General features: G+C 45.5%; 1 protein-coding gene across 3 annotated transcripts; it reads right to left on the reverse strand.

Moving 5' to 3' along the window:
- Positions 1–189: 189 nt before the first annotated feature.
- On the reverse strand, positions 190–25,384 carry prkdc (protein kinase, DNA-activated, catalytic subunit). Of its 3 annotated transcripts, XM_086101998.1 has the most exons (86): positions 25,140–25,384; positions 24,417–24,493; positions 24,220–24,324; positions 24,015–24,089; positions 23,749–23,857; positions 23,543–23,655; positions 23,362–23,461; positions 23,214–23,269; positions 23,017–23,047; positions 22,798–22,955; positions 22,565–22,711; positions 22,297–22,461; positions 21,924–22,092; positions 21,542–21,588; positions 21,348–21,458; positions 21,010–21,159; positions 20,813–20,922; positions 20,529–20,688; positions 20,258–20,344; positions 20,005–20,124; positions 19,768–19,927; positions 19,552–19,661; positions 19,007–19,094; positions 18,697–18,860; positions 18,468–18,620; positions 17,974–18,081; positions 17,655–17,881; positions 17,463–17,557; positions 17,064–17,166; positions 16,771–16,904; positions 16,447–16,677; positions 16,063–16,289; positions 15,769–15,977; positions 15,361–15,484; positions 15,082–15,225; positions 14,780–14,956; positions 14,497–14,685; positions 14,247–14,351; positions 13,994–14,161; positions 13,638–13,765; positions 13,340–13,547; positions 12,953–13,131; positions 12,692–12,860; positions 12,527–12,592; positions 12,393–12,456; positions 12,126–12,274; positions 11,889–12,026; positions 11,680–11,799; positions 11,422–11,565; positions 11,138–11,289; positions 10,693–10,824; positions 10,317–10,428; positions 10,059–10,183; positions 9,814–9,963; positions 9,445–9,618; positions 9,225–9,323; positions 8,898–9,108; positions 8,635–8,809; positions 8,329–8,529; positions 8,072–8,184; positions 7,856–7,987; positions 7,586–7,765; positions 7,198–7,406; positions 6,971–7,109; positions 6,691–6,879; positions 6,333–6,557; positions 6,142–6,250; positions 5,815–5,917; positions 5,571–5,733; positions 5,309–5,483; positions 4,968–5,161; positions 4,687–4,870; positions 4,451–4,611; positions 4,167–4,378; positions 3,887–3,974; positions 3,662–3,805; positions 3,283–3,490; positions 3,072–3,139; positions 2,298–2,518; positions 2,099–2,191; positions 1,899–1,985; positions 1,734–1,805; positions 1,435–1,636; positions 1,121–1,309; positions 735–874; positions 190–629 (listed from the first exon to the last, which is right to left on the reverse strand). In XM_086101998.1, the coding sequence occupies exons 1-86, from the start codon at positions 25,303–25,305 to the stop codon at positions 425–427; spliced, it is 12,273 nt and encodes a 4,090-aa protein (XP_085958124.1). In that variant the 5' UTR covers positions 25,306–25,384; the 3' UTR covers positions 190–424. The 3 variants fall into 3 exon arrangements, with proteins under 3 accessions (XP_085958124.1, XP_085958125.1, XP_085958126.1); XM_086101999.1 differs by lacking the exons at positions 190–629; positions 735–874; positions 1,121–1,309; ... (2 more) ...; positions 1,899–1,985; positions 2,099–2,191 and adding an exon at positions 2,894–2,997 and having other exon boundaries at positions 2,377–2,518; XM_086102000.1 differs by lacking the exons at positions 190–629; positions 735–874; positions 1,121–1,309; ... (3 more) ...; positions 2,099–2,191; positions 2,298–2,518 and adding exons at positions 2,612–2,743; positions 2,894–2,997.
- Between the last annotated feature and the right edge of the window lie 228 nt (positions 25,385–25,612).

Genomic DNA, 25,612 nt, shown 5'->3' on the forward strand with positions numbered 1-25,612 from the left:
AATAACAATAATACCGGTAATTCCAGATAAGTGTTTGGTTTTTTGCGTTCAAGTTTCTCATCATGTAAACAGTGAGCTGGCGGTGCAAGTGCTCAACATTGTGTTCCTGTTCAAACAATGGATGGAGAAAGTATACACACACAAAAAAAACTGACGTTGCAAAGTGACAACCTAATGTCACCGTCATGGTCAATTTTTCCAAACAGTAGTTCATCTTTATTTATCATCAACAATTCCAGCAAACAATTTCCTTCAAATGAAGTGCAAGGCAGTGAATTGTTTCATTTCATGATGTCGATCCTTAAAGTGTAGTTTAAAATTTTGGGGGCAAGCAGAGTCATGCTTGCTGGCACATTTATTTTCGTGAGCAATTGGAGAAAGCGCACCCGCTAAACCGGTTTGCGATTAAATGCGGCGTTCGTCATCAGAACCACGGCTCCCAGCCCGCCCACGTTCTCCCCAGCACGTTTGCGTCCGTGGCTTGGTCGAGTAGGCATTCCACCTGCTTCTCCACGGAGAGACCCGCCGACGGTTCCCTCGCGCGGACGTTGTGCTCCGGCGTCCCCAGGGCCACCGACTGCATCCCCTGGAAGGCTGGAAGCCCCTCGAAGCCCAGCTTGAGCTCTTCACTGTAAACGAGAAAAACATCAGAATCCCAAGAGAGCGGACATAAACAGGAGTCCCTTCAACAATACACTGCAACTAATTAACAAGTCGTCATGTGGTGCTCATACCTGGTGATGGTGGCGGGATTTGTGCCCTCCAGTTTTTGTCTCGCAAAGTTCACCTTTTGCAAAGGGTACCAGTTGATTTCTTTGGTATCCACGCTCTCTGTCCACGTACCTCCCTTCTTCAGTTGCTTGATTTCAAAGTTCTGTTTCAGGGAAAACATGTGGATTGCAGTGATAACAAAAAAAAAAAACATTGACAAGACCAACGACACTTTATAGCGGGGGTGTCCAAACTTTGGCCAGGGGGCCATTTGCGGCCCGCCAAACGTGTTTCAAAAAGTTGAAGAATTTTTAAAGCGGCCCTCTCATCCTTCTATTTTGCTGTATGCGGCCCTCCAAGGAAAAAGTTTGGACAACCCCGCTTTGTAGGAACACGTGTGCAGGCGGACCTTCCAGTCCAACGACGGCTCTTTGACGAACACATCCATGGTGTTGAGCAGCAGGTCCGGCTCGTTCCTGTACGCTCGGAGGGAGTGCGCCATCACACTCTGGATCAAACCGGACTCCTTCAAGGGTTGCATCAGGTTCACAAACTGTCTCGTCAGCCGGAAAGGCATGAGCTCGGGCACAGCGAGGAACTGGCAGGAAGAGCCGCCACGCTCAAGTTAGCAACACCCAGACGGTGAAATGACGCACTTTGAGCAATTCCTTGTCAACAAAGCTCACTTGTGACCGTCGCACAGTACAACAGATGTCATTCTACCTGTGTGGCCGAGCCAAACGCGTGACCGAAGTCGATGCCAATCATGCCTCCCGTTTCCGTGTTGATCATGAAGTTGCAGAGATGCCGGTCGCCGATGCCCAGCACCCAATGGCTGACGCACAGTAAAGCGTGAGAGCTGATGAAGTGGGAACGCAGTGAAAGAAAGGCCTCGGGACTGTTGCACATCTTTAGGAAAGCTCTCCTAAAAATGAAGGAAGAAGAAAGAAAACAAAAAGACAACAGATGTTTGATGATTTTTTTTTTTTCTCTTCAGTGATCAACTCGCAGAGGAAACGTACTTGAGGAGATCAGCGGGCACTTGCTGCAACACTTTGGAGAAGTTATTGACGGTCTCAGGGCGTTTTGCTTTCCTGCCAAAGAATCAACAATGCCTCGAAATATGAGACGGATGCTAAAACAGCATTTTCGTGGTTTCGAAACGAGCGTAGGGTCACTTCACTTACATGTAAGCTAGAGCGTAGGGTTTTACGGGAGACTTTTCTGCTTTTGGAGAAAAGGTGGACAGCCACTTATTGTAGATGTCAGCACATCTGGAAAAACAGTTAAAGATTACAATAAATAAATAAATAAATACAAAAATCTCATCTTGGTTCCAGTTCCCCAAAGGTCGTCATGGAAACAGAAGCGTATCGCTGACGTGTACCTGGCTGCCCTGAGGGACTCCTCCTCGGTCATAGCGGCTGCAAGAAACTCCTTCAAAGTGCACGTGTTCTCCATCCATTCAATGAGTCCGATTCTGTAAAGATCAGAGACTGGGGGCGTTATTATCGTTGTGCACGATTTTTAATGTAATCCATATCATAAAAAAAAAAAAATGACGCCGTGAGCTCAAGACACTGTACCTCGTGTTGATGGGGATGACTTGGTAGGTGCGGAGCTGCAGGCCTCTGCGAGCGCATGCGGCGTCGTGACTCAACAAAATATTCATGACGGCAAAAAGCTGCTCGATGCGCTGGTCCTGTCGGAGGTCTTCGCCACCTTTGACCAGGAAGGGGTGGTCGCGCTCGTCGTCGCCGCGGATGATCAGACGCTTGGGACGGCGAATGGACGACATCACCTTGACCTGCAGGACACAACAGAGACGCAGCCGAGCCGTGAGTTGAACGCCGCCGAAGTTCATTCATTCATTCATTCATCTTCCGTACCGCATGATCCTCACGAGGGGCGCGGGGGGTGCTGGAGCCTATCCCAGCTGTCTCCGGGCAGTAGGCGGGGGACACCCTGAATCGGTTGCCAGCCAATCGCAGGGCACACAGAGACGAACAACCATCCGCGCTCACACCCACACCTAGGGACAATTTAGAGTGTTCAAACAGCCTGCCACGCATGTTTTTGGAATGTGGGAGGAAACCGGAGCACCCGGGGAAAACCCACGCAGGCCCGGGGAGAACATGCAAACTCCACACAGGGAGGCCGGAGCTGGAATCGAACCCGGTACCTCTGCACTGTGAAGCCGACGTGCTAACCACTGGACTACCGGGCCGCCCTGCCGCCGAAGTTGTCTAAATCAATTTGTCCTGCAGTCGTACCAAAACTGTTGAGCTGTATGGGGAGACTTAATGATATTTGCCAAAGTCTTCAAATTTAAGCAACAGTTGACGAGTCGTAATACTTACCCTCTCATCAAAGCCGGTTATCTTGGCATGATACTCGGGCAAAGGTTTGGATCTGCCATCGTACTGACCTAGAATCCAGTATAATGTCCTCGCATGGAGGAAAACAACGAAAAGAAACTCGTCGGTGTCGGTCAACAGCAAGAATTCCACCGGATTCCAAGACCGTCGTACAATCTAAGCTCAACGGTCTTGGCGGATAAAATTGACTGACCGGGGATCTCCAGCTGGTTTCTGAACGGGTCCGCCTGAAACGCACTCAGCCAGGGCGAGTACTCCTTCAGGTTCCCGGGTTCCTTCTGATAGCCCCGCATGGACGACGCAAACTGATCCACGCGACGCACAAAGCTTTGGTCTTTCCTCTTCGCAAATAGCTTGCAGCCTTTTATTCCCAGCAAATTCTCCACGTCTTTCGCAAATTTCTGTGGATAAAATAGCGCAATGGTTTTCCGCTGGTTATATTTCTGCTCTTTGCCGGCACCAAATGTACAAATTATGAACTACAAATCCCCATGGACGCCAATGACTGAGATCTTTCAAATTGCTTGCAAGGCTATAGGAGGTACAATAAAAAACAAAATCATTGTACAAACTTGGATAAATTTCTTGCGAAACATCCCGTGACCCTCTTTCTTGCTGTCCCCGAGCGAAGAGTGCATCTCGTTGTACACGTTCTCCATTTTCTCCTGGTCGAAGTCACTTTTTTCCAGTTTGTTTTTCACATTTTCCCACCAATCCTGAAGGTGCCACAAAACAACAAAAATAAGTCAAACGCGGGGCAGCTCAACTTGCGTCGCGGCTGACATGGCAACCGTTACCCCAAAAATCATCTCGGGATTTGTGAGCTGTTGCAGCGCATCCACAAATGTCTTCACAGCTTCTCCCTTGTCCAGCATGTTCTTTAGCCTGTTGATACAAGCGCAACGCACACCGTTAAAATTGCATTCAACTTAAGATACACCCCTTTGGAATTTGCATTTTACATTCCCCAAAAACGTCCGCATGGGTGAGAATCCGAGTGTGTCCCCAGATTCGGTTTCACCTGCGTCACCTTCATGAGGAAGTGTTCAATAAGAAAGGGATGGCTATTTCTATGACCTGTTGACAAATTCCCGCTGTCGGTGGCCAGTGGCGGAGTCCTCAAAGTGATAACTTTCACCACTGATCATCAACGCGTAAACCAGAGCTTGGGGGTAGCTTTCCGCTATCTGCTCAACGCAGCGCTGCACGGCCACGGCTTGAGGCTTGTCCAAAAGGGCCACCATCTGACTGATCCAACCAATCAGCATCCAGCAAGGGACCGATGCCATCTACGTACGCAAGAATGATGCTGGTCAGGAACAACAACAAAAAAAGTCCAGACCTTCACCAAGGACACAAACCTCATTTGTCATGAGGTCCAACGTCTCGGATGGATACAACTCGATGAGCTGCAGCAGTCGAGGGAACTTGAGACGAGCCTCCTCCGAGTTCATTTTCAGGGCTTTCAGCATGCATTTCACAACATAAATTGGAAGGGTCAAGAGGTCCGGGAATTGATTGTCTGCAATCAATAAATGAACAACATTTTTTATTTCGGCTAGAATGGGGGTTGGGGCGCTAAATTTGCAAGACTGACTTGTGTCACCCTGATCCTCCTGACGCAGCAGTTTGTCACAGAAATCAGCCAAAGACATATATGTGTCCACGATGCTGCCGGTTTCCACACATTCCTCTCGATGCGTTTGCAGCTCCTCATCAGCCTTTTTGGTGGCATCACACATTAGCGTCAACGCTCGCAATTGCAGCCCCACTTCCACTTTCTGCAGGGGAAATATCGTTCAATAAAAACCCTGGACATACAGAAACCAAAGTCCTGTCAACAAATCCTGCGATTGTCGTCGGTGGAAGTGCCGTGACCTTCAGATCTTGCGTCGGCCAAGCGCTCTGTGAAAGTTGGACGATTCTTTCTGCTTTGTCAGCTTCAATCGTTTCCAAGACTGAAGGACTTTTGCGTACAGCCAAGGCCATGATGTGGAAAGATGTTCCTTGAAGGATCTTTTGGTCTCGGTACAATTCAGGTTGGGCATTCCGGCAGTCAATCTCAATCTCCTCTACAGGAAAACATTTTTTAAAATTGAATTTGGCCATTTAACAAGCAGTTACGTCATTGAGTTTTTGCGACATGCCCTATAGCTTCATGCTCCTTGCGAGTGTTTTCATTTTGTATTTGTGAGTTTGACGTTTTGGCCCCGACTCACCCAAAAGTGGGACCGCTTTGAGCATGATATTGAGTTGCTCCAAAGGACCCTGAGCTTGGCACCGCTTCTGGCTGTACCGGCTAAAACTGTGGACCCAGCGCCGCAACCATTTCCTGTTTGTTTTAGCATCCTTTTGAAGTTCCTTCATCAACTTGGTGGCCACCGAAAAGTTATTCTGAAAGCAACAATTTTTTTTTTCTTTTTGTTACGACGAAGGCCGCGATGTGACAACAGTCTTGCGCATTCGTTTCGGTCGGGTCACCTGATTCCTTGCGCTATCAGCCATGTGCAGCTTCATGTTGAACTTGCAGTTGTTAACTAGAGCGTTGAGGTCCTCTGCGCTCTCGTCCGCGCCATCCACCTCCATGCTATCATCGTCAGCATGGCTTTGAAGCTTTTCCCTGATTTTGTCCAAGAAGAAACATCTGGGCAGAAGACAATCAAAAAAAAAATGTTTTCTGAACTGATCTGAGGAGATCATAACCCTCTTTTTCTTCGTTCCTCACCGGGATGTAATTATATCGTCCCAGATGTTCACCGGATCCATTTTAGCGTCGGGATACCGCTCAGTCCATGAACCGATGAGCCGCTTGAGGGACGTCACAGACACTAATTTACGCATACAATGAGTGTCAGTAAGCTCGGGGAAACAGATCAGGATTTTGCTGTAAGAATCCGCGAGGGAGAATAATAAAATGGCTCGATCCTGTTGTCCCCAGAACCTTTGCCGGGTGTAGTAAACCAGCCCCAGAGCATAACAGTCTCCATCCAGTCTCATCATTTATTTCTGTGAGCCAGGCATGTTTTTTCCTTTCTTTAAGTCAACTCCTCACCTTCTCCTTTGATGAAGTGCAGGAAGTCCTGGATTTCCGTCAAGGCCTGCACTGACTGCAGGATGGTGAGGCGACTTTGAGTCAGCAGCGTATCCACACTTGAGTAACTCTACAACGCATAGAGGGGAGTAAAAACCCGATTTAAAAAATAAAAAAATGTATCCCAATCTCCTTTCATCTTCAAACCGTACCTCCATGAACATCTGCATGGCGGAGTTGCTGTAGTATTTAGCGCGGTCGTAGTCCTCCTGCAGGACGTAGAGCAAGCTGAGCTCTCGGCTGTAACGGCTCTCCAGCAGCTTTTTGCGCTCCTCCACCTTCATGGCTTGGTCCATAAAGCTGAGAAGACTTTGGTCGCTCTCACCCAACTGCAGCAGCTTGAGCATGCTTCGAATCATGTGCGGCAGGTACATTTCCTAGAAGGAAACAAACGACTTAAAAGCATATAAACAGCATTCGGACGCTCGGCCATGACAGATGGCGAATGGGCCTCACTCGCGCTGGAATGAGAAGGACTCAGCCGAGAAAGTGAAATGTCATTTGACTTACCTGGTAGAGGGGCTCGAGCCACATGTTGTCGAGGTTAGCAGGGCTATTTTCATCGATGTAAAACGTGGAACAGTACTGAAGAGATTTCCAATCAGTCAAATGGCCGTAGGCCTCCATTGCGGCTATTTCCCAAAAGTCCTTCTCAGACCCTGTGGGCTCGCCATCAGTCCAGTCTTTCGTGTTCAGAGCCTGGCAGTGATGGAAACGCACACAAAAAAAAAAGAAATACATCAGTTCATCTGCCGTTGATGCATCGGCCAAAAAAGAAGGGCTCCCATACCTCATTGTAAAGCTTAGCAGCTTCAGCAAAGTCGGTGCTGGCTTCGGCTCGAAGGGCAGCGCTGGTGATGGGCATGGTTCCGACTTTACCGGCAAAGATTCCGCGGACAACATCATAATCCTCCAAGTCTCGATAAAGCCTATTGGACGAAGGGTGAGGGGGGGGGGGGGGGGTCATATTAAAAAGTGACTCTAGCTCATGTCAACTACTGTACTGAACTTGAGTACCTTGCAAGGTGGACCCATTTCTGGGTGTCCGGGGGGATTTCTTTGCGCCCCCGTGACCTTTTGGCGGGAGGCTCGTCCTGGACGCCAATGTGCAGCAGACCTTCTTCCAAAAGCAGAACGCCCGATGGCTGCTGGAGACTTGCGAGGCTTGTGGAGCTGATGAGCGCTGGATCGATATGCAGCAGGTCTTTATGCTGGTAGCACATGTCCTTGTGGAGTAAAATCATTTATCATGAAAATAATTGTTCATAAATTGCACAAACGGACGGGGAAGCTACTGTACAAAAGCAGTCAGAGCTGTCAAATTTGTCACATTGTCATTTTGTTTAGCTAGAGAGAGAGAAGAAAAAAATCGGAAAATTTGCTTGTGGGATCGACAGAGACATACCTGCACGCATGCTATGAACGGTGGGAAGCAGAGCGTACTCTTGTCAAGGAATTTGTTCATTGTGCATCGAAGGTCCTCTTTAATTTCAAATGCTTGCTGCCTGGGTTTCTGAGTTTCCATTTCGTGGAGGATGCCGCTAAAGAGTGAACTGAACAGCTGCTTGGCCAGGATCGGATCTCTCTAAGGGGCAGGCAAGAAAATCGCCATGGATGACATTCTGGTATTTAGAAGCTACGCCATGCCGGAAGGAAAGCGGCGGTCGAGTCACACCTGTGCAACGGCTTGAAGGGGGGCAATGAGGTTACTGTATGGGATTTGGATGTCTGGAAAGTCGCCCACTCTGTAGTTGCGATACAGAGTCACTTGAGCTTCTTTTCGCAACCTCTGATCAGCTTTTTGCTCCTGCAGACGACGGAGAAGCAAACTCGTTTCAGTTGACATCGATCAGACACGACGCTCTATACATTTTGAGGGCGCGTCTATTACCTTGAGTCGTTTTTGTCTCTGAACCTCTTTTTGTGCAAAAATCAGGCTTTCCTCCTGGTCTTTGAGAAATCTGCGTCTCAATTGAAGGATTTTTTGACGTTTTTCATTTTCTTCTGTTGAAAAGAGACACAATAGATCCCTTTTTTTCAATGCCGTCCCGGGACATACACAGTTAGCATTTTCAAGTTAACAGAATTTATTTATGTATTAATTTTTTTAATATTGATCCTTCAGAGCTCATGACAAAGCTGACTGACCTTTCGCGTGACTGTCCACCTCGTCTGTCGATGCAGTGAGGCGCCCTTGTCCAAATCTTTCCCCTACCGGCCGTCTCGCTGTACTTTGCCTCGCCGCTTTCTTTTCAAACACCATCAAGGAGGACAGAGACTCGGACGCCGAATACTCTCCAACCGTGTCGACGCTGCTGCCAGTCAGCCAGTTATATGTTGTGTGTCGACCTGTCAAAGGAAAAGTGACCTGTCACCCCTAAACATGTCACAGTTGCTCCTGCGGTATCTCCATACTGAAGAAAATATGGAAACGATGCGATTAATTAGCGGTACCGGCTATTTGGGTTTGGGTAAACTGAAGTGAGGTCTGAGTTGCTCGAAGCTTTCCCTTCATGGCTCCTGATTGGGAAAGTGTCAGTCTCTCAGGGCCTTGAGAGCTTTGCGTTTCAACAAACATTGGAGTCATCACTGTATTCCTGAAGCGCCAGTTGGAATCAATCAAATAATCCTATTGGGTGGAAGAGGAACAGTTGCGAGATCGGTCCATATACGGTCAAATGTGTTTCAAAAAATAAAAAATAATGAAAGAAAAGGACCTGGAAGGTGCACTCTGAGAGCGGGTACTCGAATATGTTTCGTTTGAAGTCAGGACTCTGACTGGTCATTTCCAACAGGAGATTGGTTGCCAGGCTTAAGAAACATCTCTCGATTTGACAGGTGTACAAGGAATGAAGCACGGTCAACATTCGCTCCAGCGTTGTGCTCGGGAGACGCTTTTCCTGACTCCAGAAATTACGAACGTACAGCCTGAAATCAAGAATCGTAGACTGGGGATTATTATTGCCAGAACAAAAACAACAATTCAACGGATTACGTTTTATGTACTGTAATAGGACGTATCACTTGAGTGTCTAATCACTTACTGAAGGCCCTGGTTCTCTTCGGACAAGCCTTGAAGTAGTGTCTCTTTCGCTGTATTCAAAACGTCCAGCGAGGTGCTGTCTGTCATGCTCTCGTCATCACTAGAGGAGAACGACGACAGCGCGGCGGTCGAGTGGCCAGAGCAACAAAGAGCGAATTTAGGATTGAAGTCAATCAATATCCGTTCTGTTCATCATTTGCGATCGATGCAGTCAAGCACACCTGTAGTTGTCCTGGATCCACATGAGGATGTCGTACATTCTCTCTCGGCACACCGGTGACGGGTGGGAGACGAATGATGTCACGGCTCCAAGGATCTCCTGAAGTTGAGGTGGAGTCAGGCGAGGAAGAATTTTGCGGATGATTTCGAGACACACTCTCTGCGTTGCTTCGTCCCTGAATGCATGAACGGCAGAGAGGAAAACATTTACAAAAGAAAAAATATATATTCCGGCACATCAGAACGTGAATCTGAATGCACATGACTGTACTTGGGGTTGGGGGGAACTAAAAATGCACTAAAACCTTGTTCTATCTGAACTCAAATACATCAACAAAAGGAGCTGGGAAAACAAACTGGTTGACGCTTACCGATGGCCCATCATCTGAATGAATCCTGTGGTCTTGAGCTGCAAAAAAATCTCCGGGATGACTTCAGCTCGACTCAGCACACACTCCAGACAGTTCATTTTTAAGATGCCGTGCATCTTGGGCAGCTGGTAGAACACGGCACTCACAAACCTGCAAGAGCCAAACGAGGAATAATGTGCAGCCATGCACTCTGCAAACCTTTTTTTGGGGGGGGGGGGGCAATGTGCACGCAAAGCAATGCTCACCTATCCATAAAAGGAGGAAAGTGCTTTGACACTTTGTTCACACAAATAATGAATTTGTCATTCATCTCTCTTTTCTTCAGACTCGTGATCTGACTGGCAGCAAGATGGAGAAGCTCCAGGTGATGCTGAGGGGGGAATCATTTGGAAAGGTTACGCCTCACTCTCATTAACGAACATGTCATTTGATATTTATTTCACTTCTTCAATGTATTCCCACAATAACAGTCATTAACAACCGCCGCTAGGGACATCTCATACGTTTTCCTCGTCAGTCGTGTTCTTCAGGATGAGTCCGATAATCTCGGCGGCGGCTGAGTAGACGTCCTTATACCGGACAAAGGTCATGTTGTTGGTGAGGGACTTGATGTACCTGTCATGACAGTCGGTACGGTTGAAGAGCAATCAGTGCAGGGAGTCTTCGTCCGTCGGTGTTTCGAGCGGCACACAATTAACTCGTCGACCAAATTATCGATTCACTATCTCTTCTTAGAACTACATCTTAGATTTTATTCGGAATGCCTTATTAGCGAACAGGATTAGCATGATCACTCGAACCGAGGTGATGAATTAATAGGCTGCGCGAGGACTCCCGTGCCATTTGTTTTTTTTTTTTTTTCATTCCATGCAGGTTTACCTATCATACGGAATTCCACAGGAGGCATCGTAAGCAGGGAGGTTGTTGGCCAGGACGATTCCAAGCAACTGAAGTCCGACAGAGTTGTCTTTACTCTCTGGGTCCGTGCCGCAGAAGCGCTCATATATCAGACTAAAATCAAACATGAAGTGAAAATACCAGTTGTTATTATTTTTTTTAATTAAAAAAAGTACATTACCTTTACATTAACTCATTCAGTACCAGCCAATTCTAGACCAAGTCTGAAAAGACGTTTAAAAACGTCTTTGGGAGTGAATGAGTTAAAGGCATTTATTACATATCGTATACATAATTTTCTTAAAACCTTCAAGCAAGAACATTATCAATCCAACATGTGGGTTATTATTTTTTTTTGGAGGGGGGGGGCTGGAACAGGAATAAAATCTACAAATGTGCACTTTTAAACGTTTGGAGGACTACCTACCTGTGAGGCACATAGAGACAGTCTTTCCAGCACTCCACCAGAGTACGGATGATCTCCAGATTATGGCGAAACACCGACCTTCTTGAGTGAAAGCTATGCTTCATGAGAAACTCCAGCAGCCGATTGGCGAGCACTTCATCCCCGACGTTCCCCTGCGGTAAGAAAATACTCTTACGATTGTCAATGTTTTGCCGGGCCCTCACGCAAGTGGATACCGACAGTAAAAATTCACTAGTGCAAATTTTCGGGTTATTTCAACAAGAGCAAGAGTGCAAATATACAACCTTGGGTCTCGCTCCGCTTGTCCAAGATAACACCGTCACCACAATATCCACAACCATAAAATGGATACCCTCTCCTCCATTGCTTCCAGATACAACAAGCTGTAGGAGTGGCCCCAGCCAGTGTTTAGCATACGGTCGGAAGACCTGCAGAAAAACATGACAAAGAAAAAAAAAAACCCCACCCAATATTTTTACATTTTTAAATCAACAGATATGGTGTCTGACAGTTGACTTCTAGTCAAATCAATTGATGTTCACCTCCTCTGTGTTGATGATTAGCTTTGAAATGAAGAGTCTGATATTGAGCGCTGTGGCTGGATTCATTAATTTCCCATGTAGAAATTTCATCCATGGAGGAAGGTCACTGGGCACGTTTCCCTATTTCATCGACAAAGGGAGAGCCTTGACCAATGACAGTAACAGTGACTCCTTTTTTTTTTACAATGAAAACATTTGGCTTTATTGACCTGCTCAATTTTGGGAGTGATGTTGTTCCTTTGCATGTGACCAATGAGAGCTGTCATGCTCGCCATACATTCATGCTGGTTGAGCTCATCCATTTCCAGATCCACTGTTGCCGTCTGGGAATAAGGCGCCTCTTCTATCTGCTCGACGAATAAATACGATCACATCATGTTTAACGGACAAAAAAAAAAACTAAACAAACAAAGATGGCAAGCTTGAGTTCAATGAACACAGCTCACGGTCTTTGCTTTGGGGCGTCGCTCCCTTTCAGGCTTATGGGAGCTGTAGGAAAAGCTTTGCACGCCGGTGGAGAAATCAAACTGGCTCATTTCCTCGCTCAGACTGCTGTCGGCCATGTAGGACTGGGAGGACAGATACACTGGTACCTCTTTAGACACCAAAGAAATGTATTTGGAGTTAGCCACAAGGACAAGGCTCAACTAATATAGCTACCACAAAATACAGATGTCATAATAAACAGCAGTAAACGGGATTAGATGAAATACCTCCATTCTCTTCGCCCACTTCTTTTCGAATCAGAGTATATTTCTTCTTTCTCTCGAGCGGGACCTGCATGGATAAGGATACAAAAGGATGAAATGTTGCCGTAAACTTAAAAAAAACAACCACCCTAACATACCTCAATGACAACTGGGAAACTGTAGGACCTTTCGACGTCAATGATATTTTCCAAAATTAACTGGTTCTGGACAAGCGGGGGGGGAAAAAAAACCAAAAAAAACAACAACTCAATCTATTTGTGACACATGAGTAACGGTGACAGTTTGGATGGATTTAGCCACACCTTTTCGGGCTTGTCACTGAAGAGGAAGCCATAATAGAATTTGGGCTCACTGAAGCTACAGCTGACGGCAGCGATGGCGCAGTTGTACGCGGCGCAGCGGTACTGCCTCCGAAGCTCGAGGAGCTGCGTCTCCCCGGCCATGTTCTCGGTGAACGTTTCAAAACATGACCTGCGATAAACGATGGCAAAGATTTCCGCTTCATCGTGTAGCCGTGGGAAACGGGGTACAAAAAAACACATTACTGTCCCTCGGCATCTTACTTGAGCAATTTCTTTGAGAGCTCGTTCCCTTCAGTTTTGTCTGTACCGCAGTAAGCCGAATTGATGCGCGACTCCTTTGAATAAACTTCCTCTTTGGGAAGCCGAGAATACAGGAGCTCCATCAGCTTGAAGCAGCCGTTCTTCTTGGACAACTGCATCTCGAATGCTGATTCGCTTGCCTGGGAAAAAAGTAAAAAAAAAAAAAAAAACATTCACGAGTGTGTTCCTCAGATCTCACGAAAACTAGACGTCAACATGAACTTGAACAATTAACTGTTAATCACATAAAACGGCATAAAAAATACAGTGAGGGTTCAAGAGGCAATGCGGTAGGTACTTTATCATTGCATGCAAATGATAGCATGAAAATGCCCAAATCGAACAAACCTTGGTGAAGCGACTGGAAAGCAAAGCCATTATGTCCGTGACATTTGCCACAAAGAAGTCACTGAGTGTCTTCATGCTACAGTGCGAGGCCAGAGGCAACAGAACTCTTTCCACCATGGCCTGAAGCACACTGCTCCTTGGCACATCCCCCTGTTGGATCACTCCATATATCGCACACAGCAGCTGGAACTGCCGTTCACTGCTTGGTCTGATCACACATAGAGGAAATTATATATATATTTTTAAAATTCACAAACAACGACAACAATGTTAGTACAGTTCAATGAACTTTACTGACCGTTGAGCAATTCTTTGAAAGCACGTTTGAAATTGCTCCTCCATGATGTGCTTTCTGTCTCGACACAGAATTCCGGCAAGCAGTTTGAGCAGAAGCGGGCTCTGAGAAAGCTCCAGCGCATCCAGCAACTGTAACGCAAGTGATCTCTGTTTCAAACAAGTTCCCAATGCCAGTCCAACTTTTATTTGACAGACAGTCTCGTTAAAACTTGACTTCCGTGTTAACCTGCCTCCATGCTGTTTGCCTTGAGGCAAACGCATTACACAGGACACATTCTCTACATTAAAAAAAAAATCACTTTTTTTTCCTTCTTTCTCAGCTCAATAAAAAATAAAAAAATAAATAAAATCACTCGCCTTTCTAATACAGTCCATGTAGTTGTTGCGGTGAAGGGAGCCCTTTGCAAACTCATCAGACTGCATGGGAAAGTGGGAGGCCACCAGGCACTCGAGCGCTTTCTGCAGCTCAGCCAGCGACTCCTCTGGGACAGTTGTAAAGAATGGCAACACCAGCAGGGCTTGACTCTAGACAGATGAGGACGCACAGCTAAAAACACAGACAAACTGGAAATTGTCCAACAGAGTGACTTTCATGTGCCATCATTCTGACCTTGAGATTCAGTGGCAGGCTTGTGTCGACCAGGAGCAGGGTAAAAGTCAAAAACACTGGCTTAAACCCTTCGTGGTTGACATCGGAGCACACGGACGAGTCGATCTGAGAGGGGAAAATATGATGAACAAACAATTCGAAGACGCTCGATCGGGGAAACCTAGCTTTCCCCGAACCGCACATCTCTGATTATTATAACTAACTTGTGATTATCTATTTCAGGAACCGAAGCAAAGTGGCATCAGAATACCTGTAAGAGTTTGGAGAGGAGCAAAAGCGTGGCGGTTTTGCTCTCTGCGTTTGAAGCGTGGCCTGCCCACCACGACTGCAGGCTCCTCCACCCTCGCAGCACCTCCTCCACCAGCTGTTTTCCCTGAGTCTTCCGAGACGAACGCTCTCGAAAACTGTGGTCCAGCATGCCGTTCAGCAACACACTAACCTGACATTAAAGCAAAGAAGTTCACCATCTTTGAATAGACATTTGAAGGTTATGAACGGCGCAAGAAGGGAAAGTGGAAACAAAACCTATTTACCATGCTGGGGTTGAGAGAGGAGGCTGTCATGAGACGAGGTACTGTGGCATTCATGTTTCGGAGCAGTTCGGTGTTGATGGCCGTAGGGAAGAGGCTGTAGAAGTACTCGGCATGGGAGAAGCTCAGGAAGCTTTGGCAGTGACTTCCAGTCAGCAGGATGTCCAGTAGATGCTCACCCTATTTGAAAAGGCAGCAGGTGGCCAAAGAGTCATCGCCCGACCAAAACTTACCAGTAAACCTTTCTGTACTTGAAATGGAATTCTGTTCAAATGAAACTTTGTCTTCCAGAACACGGCGCTGACCATTTGAGAGATGGAAAAGGCAAGCTGAAGCAGGCCCTCGGCAAGCTTCTTGGTATTGATGTCCAAGGATGGAAGCGACTTCCTGTCGCCGGGTGCTATTCCGTTATACACCGTCAGGAGAAGCGATTTGGCGGGATCTGCATCCTTCGTGACAAACAACAACAGGATAAAAAAAAAAACTTTGATTACAAACGACAACATCAAGACAACCTCCCCACCCAACATTGTCACCATGAGGCCATCAAACTTTGTGTATGAAAGCAAAGTCAGGGTAAGAACCTGGCTCTTCAAAATGGAGTGGAGGAAGCCAGCTTTGTGGATCTGCTTGCATGAAGACAGAACCATTTCCAACTGGCCGTGGTCTCCAGAGTGGTAAAAGTTGACAGCACACAGCGCCTCGACACTGAAGGGCAACAAAAACAAAATACAATCGGTCAATGAGACCAAGTAGCACTTGTTACAACAGAAATGACCTCTAGCTATAGAAAAACTGTATGTGCACATTTGAAGCATCATTAAAGTATCCTCTTGAAATGTTCTCCAACAAAGCACAACTCTGTCAGGTCTGACATTTTTTTTTTTAATTTGTCTTTTCAATTTGTTACCGGCAGTGAATGTTTATGATCGCTCTTTTTTTTTTTTTAGCCCTGCAACTGACTGCCAAAGACAAAAACATGCTCAGAATACCTTTTATGTGAAATTCTTTTCTTCAAGCTACATTCCACACGGGCGCGGTACGGTGAGGCCAGCAGAGCTTTGAGTAGCGGAACGCATACTTCGGGTAGGTTCTTAATTATATCCACATCTGCCATGTTGAAACCCACAGCGGAGGGCTCGTGCACCACCATGGCAGTCAGCTCAAAAAATACGGAGCTGAAAATATCTTCTTCCAGAAGCTGTTAACAGTGAGGGAAAGTACCTTAGGTTAAAAACAAGCAAGTGGGGATGGAGACAAAAAATAAAATAAAAAATCAGTCTCACATTGCAAAAGTCCTGGCCCCCCTTGACTAGGACCATGGTAGTAAACTCCAGCAGGCGTACAATTATTGTGCATTTGCTGTAGTTGTACTGCTCCACCTCTATCGGACTGAAGTGAGCGTTCTTCTGGCCGCCATGGAAGCAGCTCTCTGCCGCGCTCAGCTCTTGAGTCGCAAGCTCAGTCAAAAAGAAACGTACCGCTTGAAGAAACCGTGATTCCTCCTTGGAATCTTGGGGAAGGAAATACAACTCCTTCATTTCAGCACAACGTCAAGCCAACTCTGGATTCAAATCGGACGTTTACAGCTTATGGCGCCAAAATTCAAGCACATCTTGCACCTAAACTACGAACACCTGAACTGATTTCTGGTGCCAAGTAGAACTTACTCAGCATGTGATTTGGTCTGATGATATGCAGACCGATGAAGGTGTTGTAGCAGTCGAGGGCAGCCAGCAGAAGGTCCATCCACTGCAGAGTGGCTCTTACGCTAAAAGGCCCCATCAGGTTCCTGAGAGTAGGTTGGGAGAGCAGACCTCTACCTTCAAACTTTGCGACCAGGAAAGCCATTCCATGATCTTTTAGCACCCCCTCCAGCCATTGCGGTGGAGACTTCTTTCCTAAATTGACATTGTAAAAATATAAAATGACCGAGTGGAAAAAGATTTCAAATCTGTGTTTCTTTGTGCCGTTGTCAAGAATAATCATCTCACCTGGGAGGAGAGGCACAAACTCATAGAAGAGCTCCAAGCATTTGTGGCGACATTCAGTCTGCGGTCGTCCACATTGTCCCAGAAGCCATAAAACCACGTTGGACAGGCACAGCTTTTCATCAGCTGGAAAGCCCCTGATAGAGGACAAAGTGGGGGGAAAAAAAATGTTGTCGTTTAACTCATTCACTCCCAAAGACGTTTTTAAACGTCTTTTCAGACTTGGTCCAGAATTGGCTGGTACTGAATGAGTTAATATATGTCATGGGCCACGTGCTTGCCCGTTGGCTACCAACCTCGGGACGCGCCTCTTAGCGTTGTGCTGATTCAGAGCAGGGGCCTTGTACTTGATAATCCGTTTCAGATGATCAATGGCGCTGCTACATTGCTGCAGTGTACCTGTGGATGTCACAAAAGCAAATGGGGTACCTTTTGCAAATTCAAATAAACGGCAGTCCAGGAGGAGACGGCCACAGGTTTTGTGTCTCAAACAAAGTTTGTCATGATGTCCAGGTTGCTCGTGACAAATTGTTTCTGCATGAAGCAGTAATATTATGCTTGTGTAATCTTTTCCATATTTAATAGCTGAAGTGACTTTGGTGGCCTCCTTGTCTTCTTAAGTTAAAACAGAGCCTATTGGGAGATTGCATTTTTTATTTTTGGAGACTAAGTTTGATTAGTTGAAGGAGAGTTACCCATTGATCTCTCATCTGTGTGTGCAAGAGCCAGGCTCTCGACAAAAATAACAAGTACTTCAAAGATGAACTGCTCCACCAAGGAATTTTCCTCCCTGGAAGAGAAAAGTTGGCATTGTTGTTGGAATCCATCAAATCATAATCATCTCTCAATCTTTGTGGCTTTATAGGGGGAAAAAAAAACTCTCGCACCTGAATTGCCTGTAGATACTATTGAAAGCTAAAGCTGCGCCCAGCCTTTTGAACCCATTGGGGTGGAGAGCCAAGCTGTAGATCCGCTTAAACAGTGACTTCATGTTTGTGGGGCTCTTCTCTTGCTGCTTGGGGCTGGTTTGTTTGATTGACCATTTGACAAACTCTTCGATGCAGCGCCCACTAAAGTCTCTGAGGGTGCTGTCTTTGGGGTCAACAACACCATCCTGACAGCAAAGGAAATCGTTGTCCACCAAAAAAAAAACAACAACCCCAAAACAATCTGACTGCACATCTTATCATACATATTAGCGCTTACCAGAATAGCTTCAAGAACAGCGACTGTGTCTTGGCTCTCGAATTTCTTGTTGTTAGTAAACCAGTGGATCAGTTGCATCACCAGTGGTTCAAAGAGCTGCCTGGTCACCTGGCAAAAAACATTCCATTTCGATACATATTTCATGCATCATGGCAAATTCGCCAAGTGTTTGACACTTGAAAATCGGAAGTCAAAAGAGTCGAGCATACACTTTGTCTGAGCCGGTCTTAAATGAGTCCACAGTAGCTGACGTGTTTCTGATCCGCTTTGACAATCACATACACGACATTCAGTGTTGTTGTTTTAGTTTTTTACCATCACCCCCCTTAGATTGTCATTTTTAATTAGTGAATGTATAGCTTGACAATGATAAAAAAAACCAGGCTCTTGTCTGCTGGTTCTGGACCCAAAACCACACAGCTTGGGTGGACGGCTCCTGAGTTGCAGCTCCTTTGAACACTCGCGCCTTCCTATTATATGATCGTGACGCATACCTGATCAACATCACAGGCCAGGCGCAACAGCACAGGAAAAAGTCTTTTGTGCAGCTTGTACATGGGTGGTAAACGGTTCTCTCCTTCCACCATCTGAGCACTTTTCCCAACCATGTAGAGGACCAAACTGTGGAGCAGCTCACAAGCTGCAACCTGTATCAGAGATCCGTCAAAGGAGAATCTGCTGCTTGTGTCAATTGAGAGCCAAATATGACATTGGGGCACCCACTTTGGTTTGTCTGTCACTTGTGGACAGAGCGAGTTCACTGATCCGTGGCAGGAAAGGGTCAAGGTAGATGACTGGCTTCATATCGGCGAACGGCACGGCAAAGCTGAGCCTCTTCTCAGTATCCCAGGCGACAAACTTCTTCATCATGTCCTCCGATGAGACCACTTAGTGACAGAACAGCGACCCACGATCAACTCCCCAAAAAATTAACTTATAACAAAACTCACCCCTTGGAGCAATAGCAATAAAAACATTTCACCGTGCAAAAAGAAAACGGAAGAAAGAGTTGCTTAGCTGTCTCATTCCATACCAGTTATGAGGTTTCTGTTGAGCTTCCCGCCCAAGCGGCCAAGCAACTTCACCACCCTGAGCCTCACCATGGTCAGAGGGGCATCCTCCTGCATTGACATATAAAGGACAGCTGGATGGTGTGCCATAAATCTACACCAGTGTCTTCGAAGTAAAATCTAGGCATACATAACATGGGTGGCATAAAAACAGGCAACGGTGTACACTTTTTTTTTCCAATTTCACTGAATATTTAATCTTGCTTGGTAGAGTAAATAAAGATGAATAGGGGGAAAAAAACAACACACAGGCACTCAAAAGTTGAGGTCATTTTCTTTTGAAGAAAAGCAGTGCTTTGTTCCATGAGGATGAATCTTTAGAAATAAAAGTCCAGACAAAAAAAAAGGACATTTCTCAGTAACCCTAAACCTTTACATACACCACTCAAAAAGATTTCAGATAAAAATTTCAGATTAACCTAAAATGCACTATACCTATACAAGTGAGCTTTATCTGACCTTTGCATTTTATTTTTTCTGACTAGGTGTATGCGGCTCTCTACGTTACCACGGCAAGCTGGTTGGATTTCTTCAGAAGTCTTGTCATCACTCGGCTGTAACCGATGTCGGTTCTTGAGGACAAGGAAGACATCACCTCCCACATGCTATCCTCTTTGTCTAGAAGTCAACCAAGAGTCGGTTCATCCGTCTCCATCAGCATCGGGTCATTGCTTTCATGTTTCTAAGCCGTGGCTATTGGAAGGATTTGCTGTTAAAGGCTTACTGTCATTGCCGCTGGTTTTGAGGTAGCCATCCAGGAGAGGGAGAATGAGTTTGTAGCAGGGCTGCATGGTCTCCAGAGGGATGTGACTGGACCAGGTCTCTAAAGCATCTAGAGCCGCATTCGCCAAAGGGACGTGACTAAGGCCCAACTTCAGAGCCGCCTGCGTGACGAAAATATCAAGCTTTAAGGTGACGTCATCAATTCCACCTAGGCTACAAAGAGAAATGTAGGACCCACCTCCAGAGCGGGACAGTACACCTTGATGTCCACCGCGACGATGTTGTGGTGCAGCGAGAGGACAAACGTCAAGCAGGATGCCAGCAGTTCGTCTTTGTACTGCTTCATTCTCACACAGACCTACAGTCAGACACACGTCGCGTTTCACTCACAAGTTCCTGGGGAAAAGCTTGGTGATTTAAAAAAAAAAAATTAAAATAAAACAACAACTAAGGTTAAATATCCCCATTCATGTGACTGAAAGAGATTCTACCTCTTTTCCAAACTTTGAGAAGAGGGCAAAACAAGCACTTTGCACCGTGTCACTCTGAGTAGAAGCTGAGCTTCTAAGGCCAACTCCCTGCAAAAGACAAATTGTTTCTATTCATTCGTGACTTCAACTTCCACGCATGTCATACCAAAGGAGCAAAACCGATGACATAAACACATTAAAACTCATTCAGTACCAGACAATTCTGGACCAAGTCTGAAAAGACGTTTAAAAACGTCTTTGGGAGTGAATGACTTAATCACAGATGGATTACCTGGTAATATTTCATTTTCTTGGCAATTTTCATGGTGACCGAGAGCAACTTGTAAAAACCACTGACAAGTGGGTTTCGAATTGACTGCAGGATAAGTTTGTGGCTGAAGGGGTACATCCAAGTCCGAAAATACTCGACATGCTTGTAAAGCAACAGCTCACTACAGAAGCAAAAACAACAGAAAGGTTTCAACTGTTGGCCAGGACAAGTTGGTTAAAAGGCTTTCTTTGGTTTTTGGCGGGGTACAAGTAACTACAGTGCGATTTAACGGTTTCCAAAAAAACCTGCAAAAGTCGACTAAATTGATAAAGGCGGTGAAGTCCTTCATCTTATTGGGCAAGAGATGAGCCGTCGGGTCAGAAGAAGGCACGACATGAGACGCATCTTCTGGAGCCTGACGAGGAAAAGGAGACAGGTTGTCACCAAGGAGAGTTTGGCACATTGGTCGCAATTGCCGTGTCCACAAAGTACAACCACGCACCTCCTCGCCTGGTGTGACCTTTTGCAATGACAAATCTAATTTCTCGATAATCAGAAGAAGCGATTTGACCAGCTCATCATAGAGAATGCGACTCAAGGGCACAAGAGCCGCATTCTGACTTTCAAAAGCTCCGTCCAAAAATCCAGAATCCTGTGGAAGCAGACAAATGTGAGGGCGGGAGCATAAAAGGAAAACCATACTGCACAATTCATCATACACTACTATACACTGTATTTTTATTTAGTTTGTTTTGGGGTTTTTTACACTCATAGATTGATGATTTTTGTTCAAAGGACTTTCAGGCCACAAACACACACACACACACACAAAAACAGTACCTTCAACCGATCGCAGTCGAGCAGGTCTCTGTATAGGGCAAGATAGTTCTTACTCGATGGAAGTTTCCACTTTCCAACACGAACTTCAGAATCATTTTCAGAAAATTCGGCCTATTAAAAAAAAACAAAAAAAAAACACAAATTTATAAAGAGGTTAGGACTTCGCTGTTGTGAACAAAAAACATATAACTAACCTCAGTGACCATGGGTTTAGAACAAACACGAATCAATCCTTGGTGCACTAAAAAAACAAAAAACAAAACATAATTCCTCAATTTGACACCCGATTACAGATTTGTTACTTTTTAAATGGCTTGGAAACAATCAATAAGAAATAGATCTTTATATCACTGAAATCACATATGTGAACAACTGTTAAAATTGTACTACACTACTTGCTAGTCATTAATCTAACCCCAATCCTTTGTATTTATTTGTGGACTATCCTCGTGACTTCAAAACCTTATACAGCATATGTACACACCTTCATAAAGCCAGGGCCCCATATTTGACACGATTCTGAAGTCCCCACAAAGCATGATTCAATGTAGTCATTTTGAATTCAGGTCCGCTTACCCACAGAACTAATGAAACTCCACAGTACAGGTCCTTTCGAGGCCATGGCCACCAGCACTTTAATGATGGCTCTGCAACAAGCGATCTGCATTTTTTCACTGTACTGAGGGAAGCTGTCAATCTGTACCACCAGCAGACGTTCCAATTGCGGAGTGTACACCTCCGGAACCTGAGGTCAGAGCGGGGGGGAAGTGGTGAAATATAAAAGCTTGTGAACCGCGGCTTCAATTTCAATAGTGTGCTGGGAATAGTCCATTTCAGTTTGAGATTTCCTGTAATGACGCAACGCTAAATCCAAGTATTGATGATCTAAAAGACCTCCAGAGGTCCAGAAGCAAGGCAGAAAAGTACGATGAGTTCCTGAGTTTGTGACCTTGTCGAGGTGAATCAGGACACTCGCGACAGAGTCCAGGAAGCTGGGCAGTTGGTAGAAGCTTTCGTCCTCCCCATCAGACTCAGTCAGGTACATCTGCTTACAGCGTTGAATCAACTCGGTGTACATCAGTTCCACATCTTGCGGGCAGACCTTCTTGCACGGCTTAAAGAGAGACAAAATGAAATTGTACACCCAACAAAATTCCGATTTGAACTTGGGAATGTCACACTGCCTACACTCACTCTTGCCCGAGACACAAACTTACAGCTGCAAACAACCCATATCCTCGTATGGCGATGGAGAGTTCTTTGTGGGTGGACTCCATGGTCTTAATGATGTTGCAGAACTTTTGCATGAAGAACTTCAACTTGCTCTTGTGCTCCTCAACGTTTTCCGCCACGAGTAGCGAAACCTGGAAATACGGCGAGCCAAAATCCACACCGCTTGATCACGAAATTCTCTGCGATGGAAAGTTTTGTGAACGAAGACGAGAGTCACCTGCTTCAGGAAGGCTTCAAGTGCATAGTAACTGGTCTTCTTCATTTCATGGTTGATGTGACCACAGAGCTTGGACATGGCATCAAACACCTCCCTGTAGTGGGCTATGAGGCCGCTGCTGAACTGGGGCGCGTGCCGGGCGAACAATCTAAGTCCAGCTGTTTAAGAAATCCAGCTTTAGTGGTGACTAAATCAAAGTCAGAAAAAGTTGAAACTCACCGAAAGTGACGGCATACCGACTCATTTCCATCTAGAAGAAAAAAAAACAAGGACTGAGAGTTAAAAACTGTAGACGCACAATCCACAAAGTTTCCGCACTTAAACGCAACGCATCTGAGCTGAGTAAGTTTCACGTGCATCTAAATGTACACATCCTGACACCACTGTGTGTTAAGGGAGCTCCCAAAAGCATTTACCTGTGGACTAATTGCTTTTAGAGCGTATTGAAAAAATTCGTTGGAGGTTTCCGGGTCTGCAGGTCAAAGACAAACACTCCTCATTAATCCGACAGGCGACTAAATATATGCACGATTTGCCTGGTGCGAATTCTACGGCCCGGCTGACCTTCCTCCGTTGCGTTCGTGAAGTTAACCATGAGCGAAGTGATTCCTCTCAAGCATCCAGCAACTACAATGAGTTTGGGCTCCTTTGTTGTCGAAGTCATCTGCAAAAACGACAATAAAACCGCAGCTGTAAAAATAAATACAAGTGGCAGAAAAGTCAGTTGAGTTTGAGGCTGTCACACCTGTTCTTTAAGCTCCCCTCGATAGGCTTTGAAGAGTTTGTCCGAGTAATTGGCCATCTCACTGGGGTGAACCTCGGCAACAACTCCCAGCAATTCATAGATGATGCCGAGGACTATTGAACAACAGGAAATACAACAGATTTTACTTTAAAAAAAAATGTTTCCATCATTATTGTACCATTCCCTATTATAAATTAAGTCCTTACCTGAATCTGGAAGTTTGTTCTTTTGATAAAGTTCACTGTAAAATTTGGTGAATATTTCACCAATTCTCAATTCCGCTGCCACAGTGGAAGCTTTTGTTGTGAGAAGAACCTGTTGAGTAAAAAGTTGTCCATGATAAGATCACTGGCAACCGTAGAATTAAAATATTTAGAAATGAAAATATTTGATGAATTTGCTAAGATGTGATGCTTTTCAGGCAGTACAAAAGCTTTATGTCGGGGGGGGGGGAATCACAAAAGAAACCAACCTTAACAAGCAGCTCCAGCACTGCGCTCCTACATTTGGCAGTTTTTTCCTTTGCATACACCATCATACATGTGTCCTGCAGGAAGGGAAATAAATAACTTTGTTCTTGAGCTTTTTGTTTTGCCTTGCTCTAAAGGGCGACTGACTTTGGAATCAGCGTATTCAATACTGTAAGAATATAATCTGTTGGTCCAAAGGAAACTTACTCTTATGTCAATTGCGTATGTCTTCTCCCACCCTTTGACCTTTGGAGAAAGCTTGTCCAAAAACGTCTCCAAAAAACACAACGTCTTAACCCTGGCTTCCCGGAGCTAGAAGGGGTCGGGGGGGGGCATTTCATTACATCACATCACTTCTCAACATGAGACTTTTTTATTTTCAAAGATGTACTCTCGGTTCCCACCTCATCTTGTGGTAAAGACTTCTTGAGGAAGATGAGCAGCCCATAGTCTTTCGAAAACAGCAATGATGTCTGTAAGGCTTTGAGACACAATAAAATGACATGTTGACTGAGACACATTCTGCCCAGCAGGACCAGCATGTTGCGAAGAGTTGGTAATAACTGGAGACCAGCCGCTGTCACTGGCTGCCAGCAGGTCAATAATAGCCTGTTGGTCTTGCCGGGTGGCATTGGCTCAATTGGTAAAGTGGGTTGCACGGAAGCTGCGGGGTCGCGTGTTTGAATCTTCGCTGTTTTGCTTTGCTTTTGCTGCTGCTTTATTTTTTTTTCTCCTGCACGAAAATACAACAAAACCATGCGAGTCTATATTGCTCTGTCTTTTTTTTTTTTGCAGAATCTCGTGCATTCACTTCTTAACTAGTGTAGTGCTGCTTAACTGTTACAATGTAATTGTCGAACTAGTATACCATAGTTGTACTACTCGTCGATGCTATGACAGCTAAAAAAGGACTCCTCCTGGGAATCCAAACGCTCGATTCAACCTTCGCGAATTACAATAGTGAACTGCATGACTGAGAATCTACAATGATCATAACTCTGTAGTAGAAGGGATTTCTGCAAGCCTAACACTAGACAACTATTATAAACCGCATACTACCACTGCATCCAATAAAATCAGTCGCATTCAAAACAAGGCTGCATTTTGATGAGAGTGCATGGTTTTACCCAGTTCATTGTCGCTGGGTGTTAGCATGCACGTCTGCCCCAAGTCTCCCACTAGGTCTTGACAATTCAGAGACGCACGACCGGGATCGTCGTCTGCGAGTGATTCGTGAAGTTTCAAAAGGAGCCCGTGAATCCCTCCAGCGGCGCTGCTTTGCGGAAGAGACATCGCTGACCTAAGGTAACATTTGCAAACATTACAACTGTCGCTTCGCTACTTTATAATCTGTGTGCAACCAATCAGTGATCTGAAGGTACTGCACACAATGCATTTAATCTCGTACCCGGAAGATTTCAGAGCAGGAAACACAATCGCGGGTTTTCAAAATAAAAGTCTAAGACCCTGTACCGAACATACAAAAAATATAGAGTATGAACGCTTGTTATATAACAGTTATACACACTCCCATTTACACCTGTCGACAATTTCGAGCCCGAGGGTGCACACGTTCCTGTTTTAGATGCCTCCCTCCTCT

This window comes from Hippocampus guttulatus, chromosome 21 (genome assembly GCF_054856545.1).
Source record: "Hippocampus guttulatus isolate MCC_2025c chromosome 21, RoL_Hgut_1.0, whole genome shotgun sequence".
NCBI lineage: Eukaryota > Metazoa > Chordata > Actinopteri > Syngnathiformes > Syngnathidae > Hippocampus > Hippocampus guttulatus.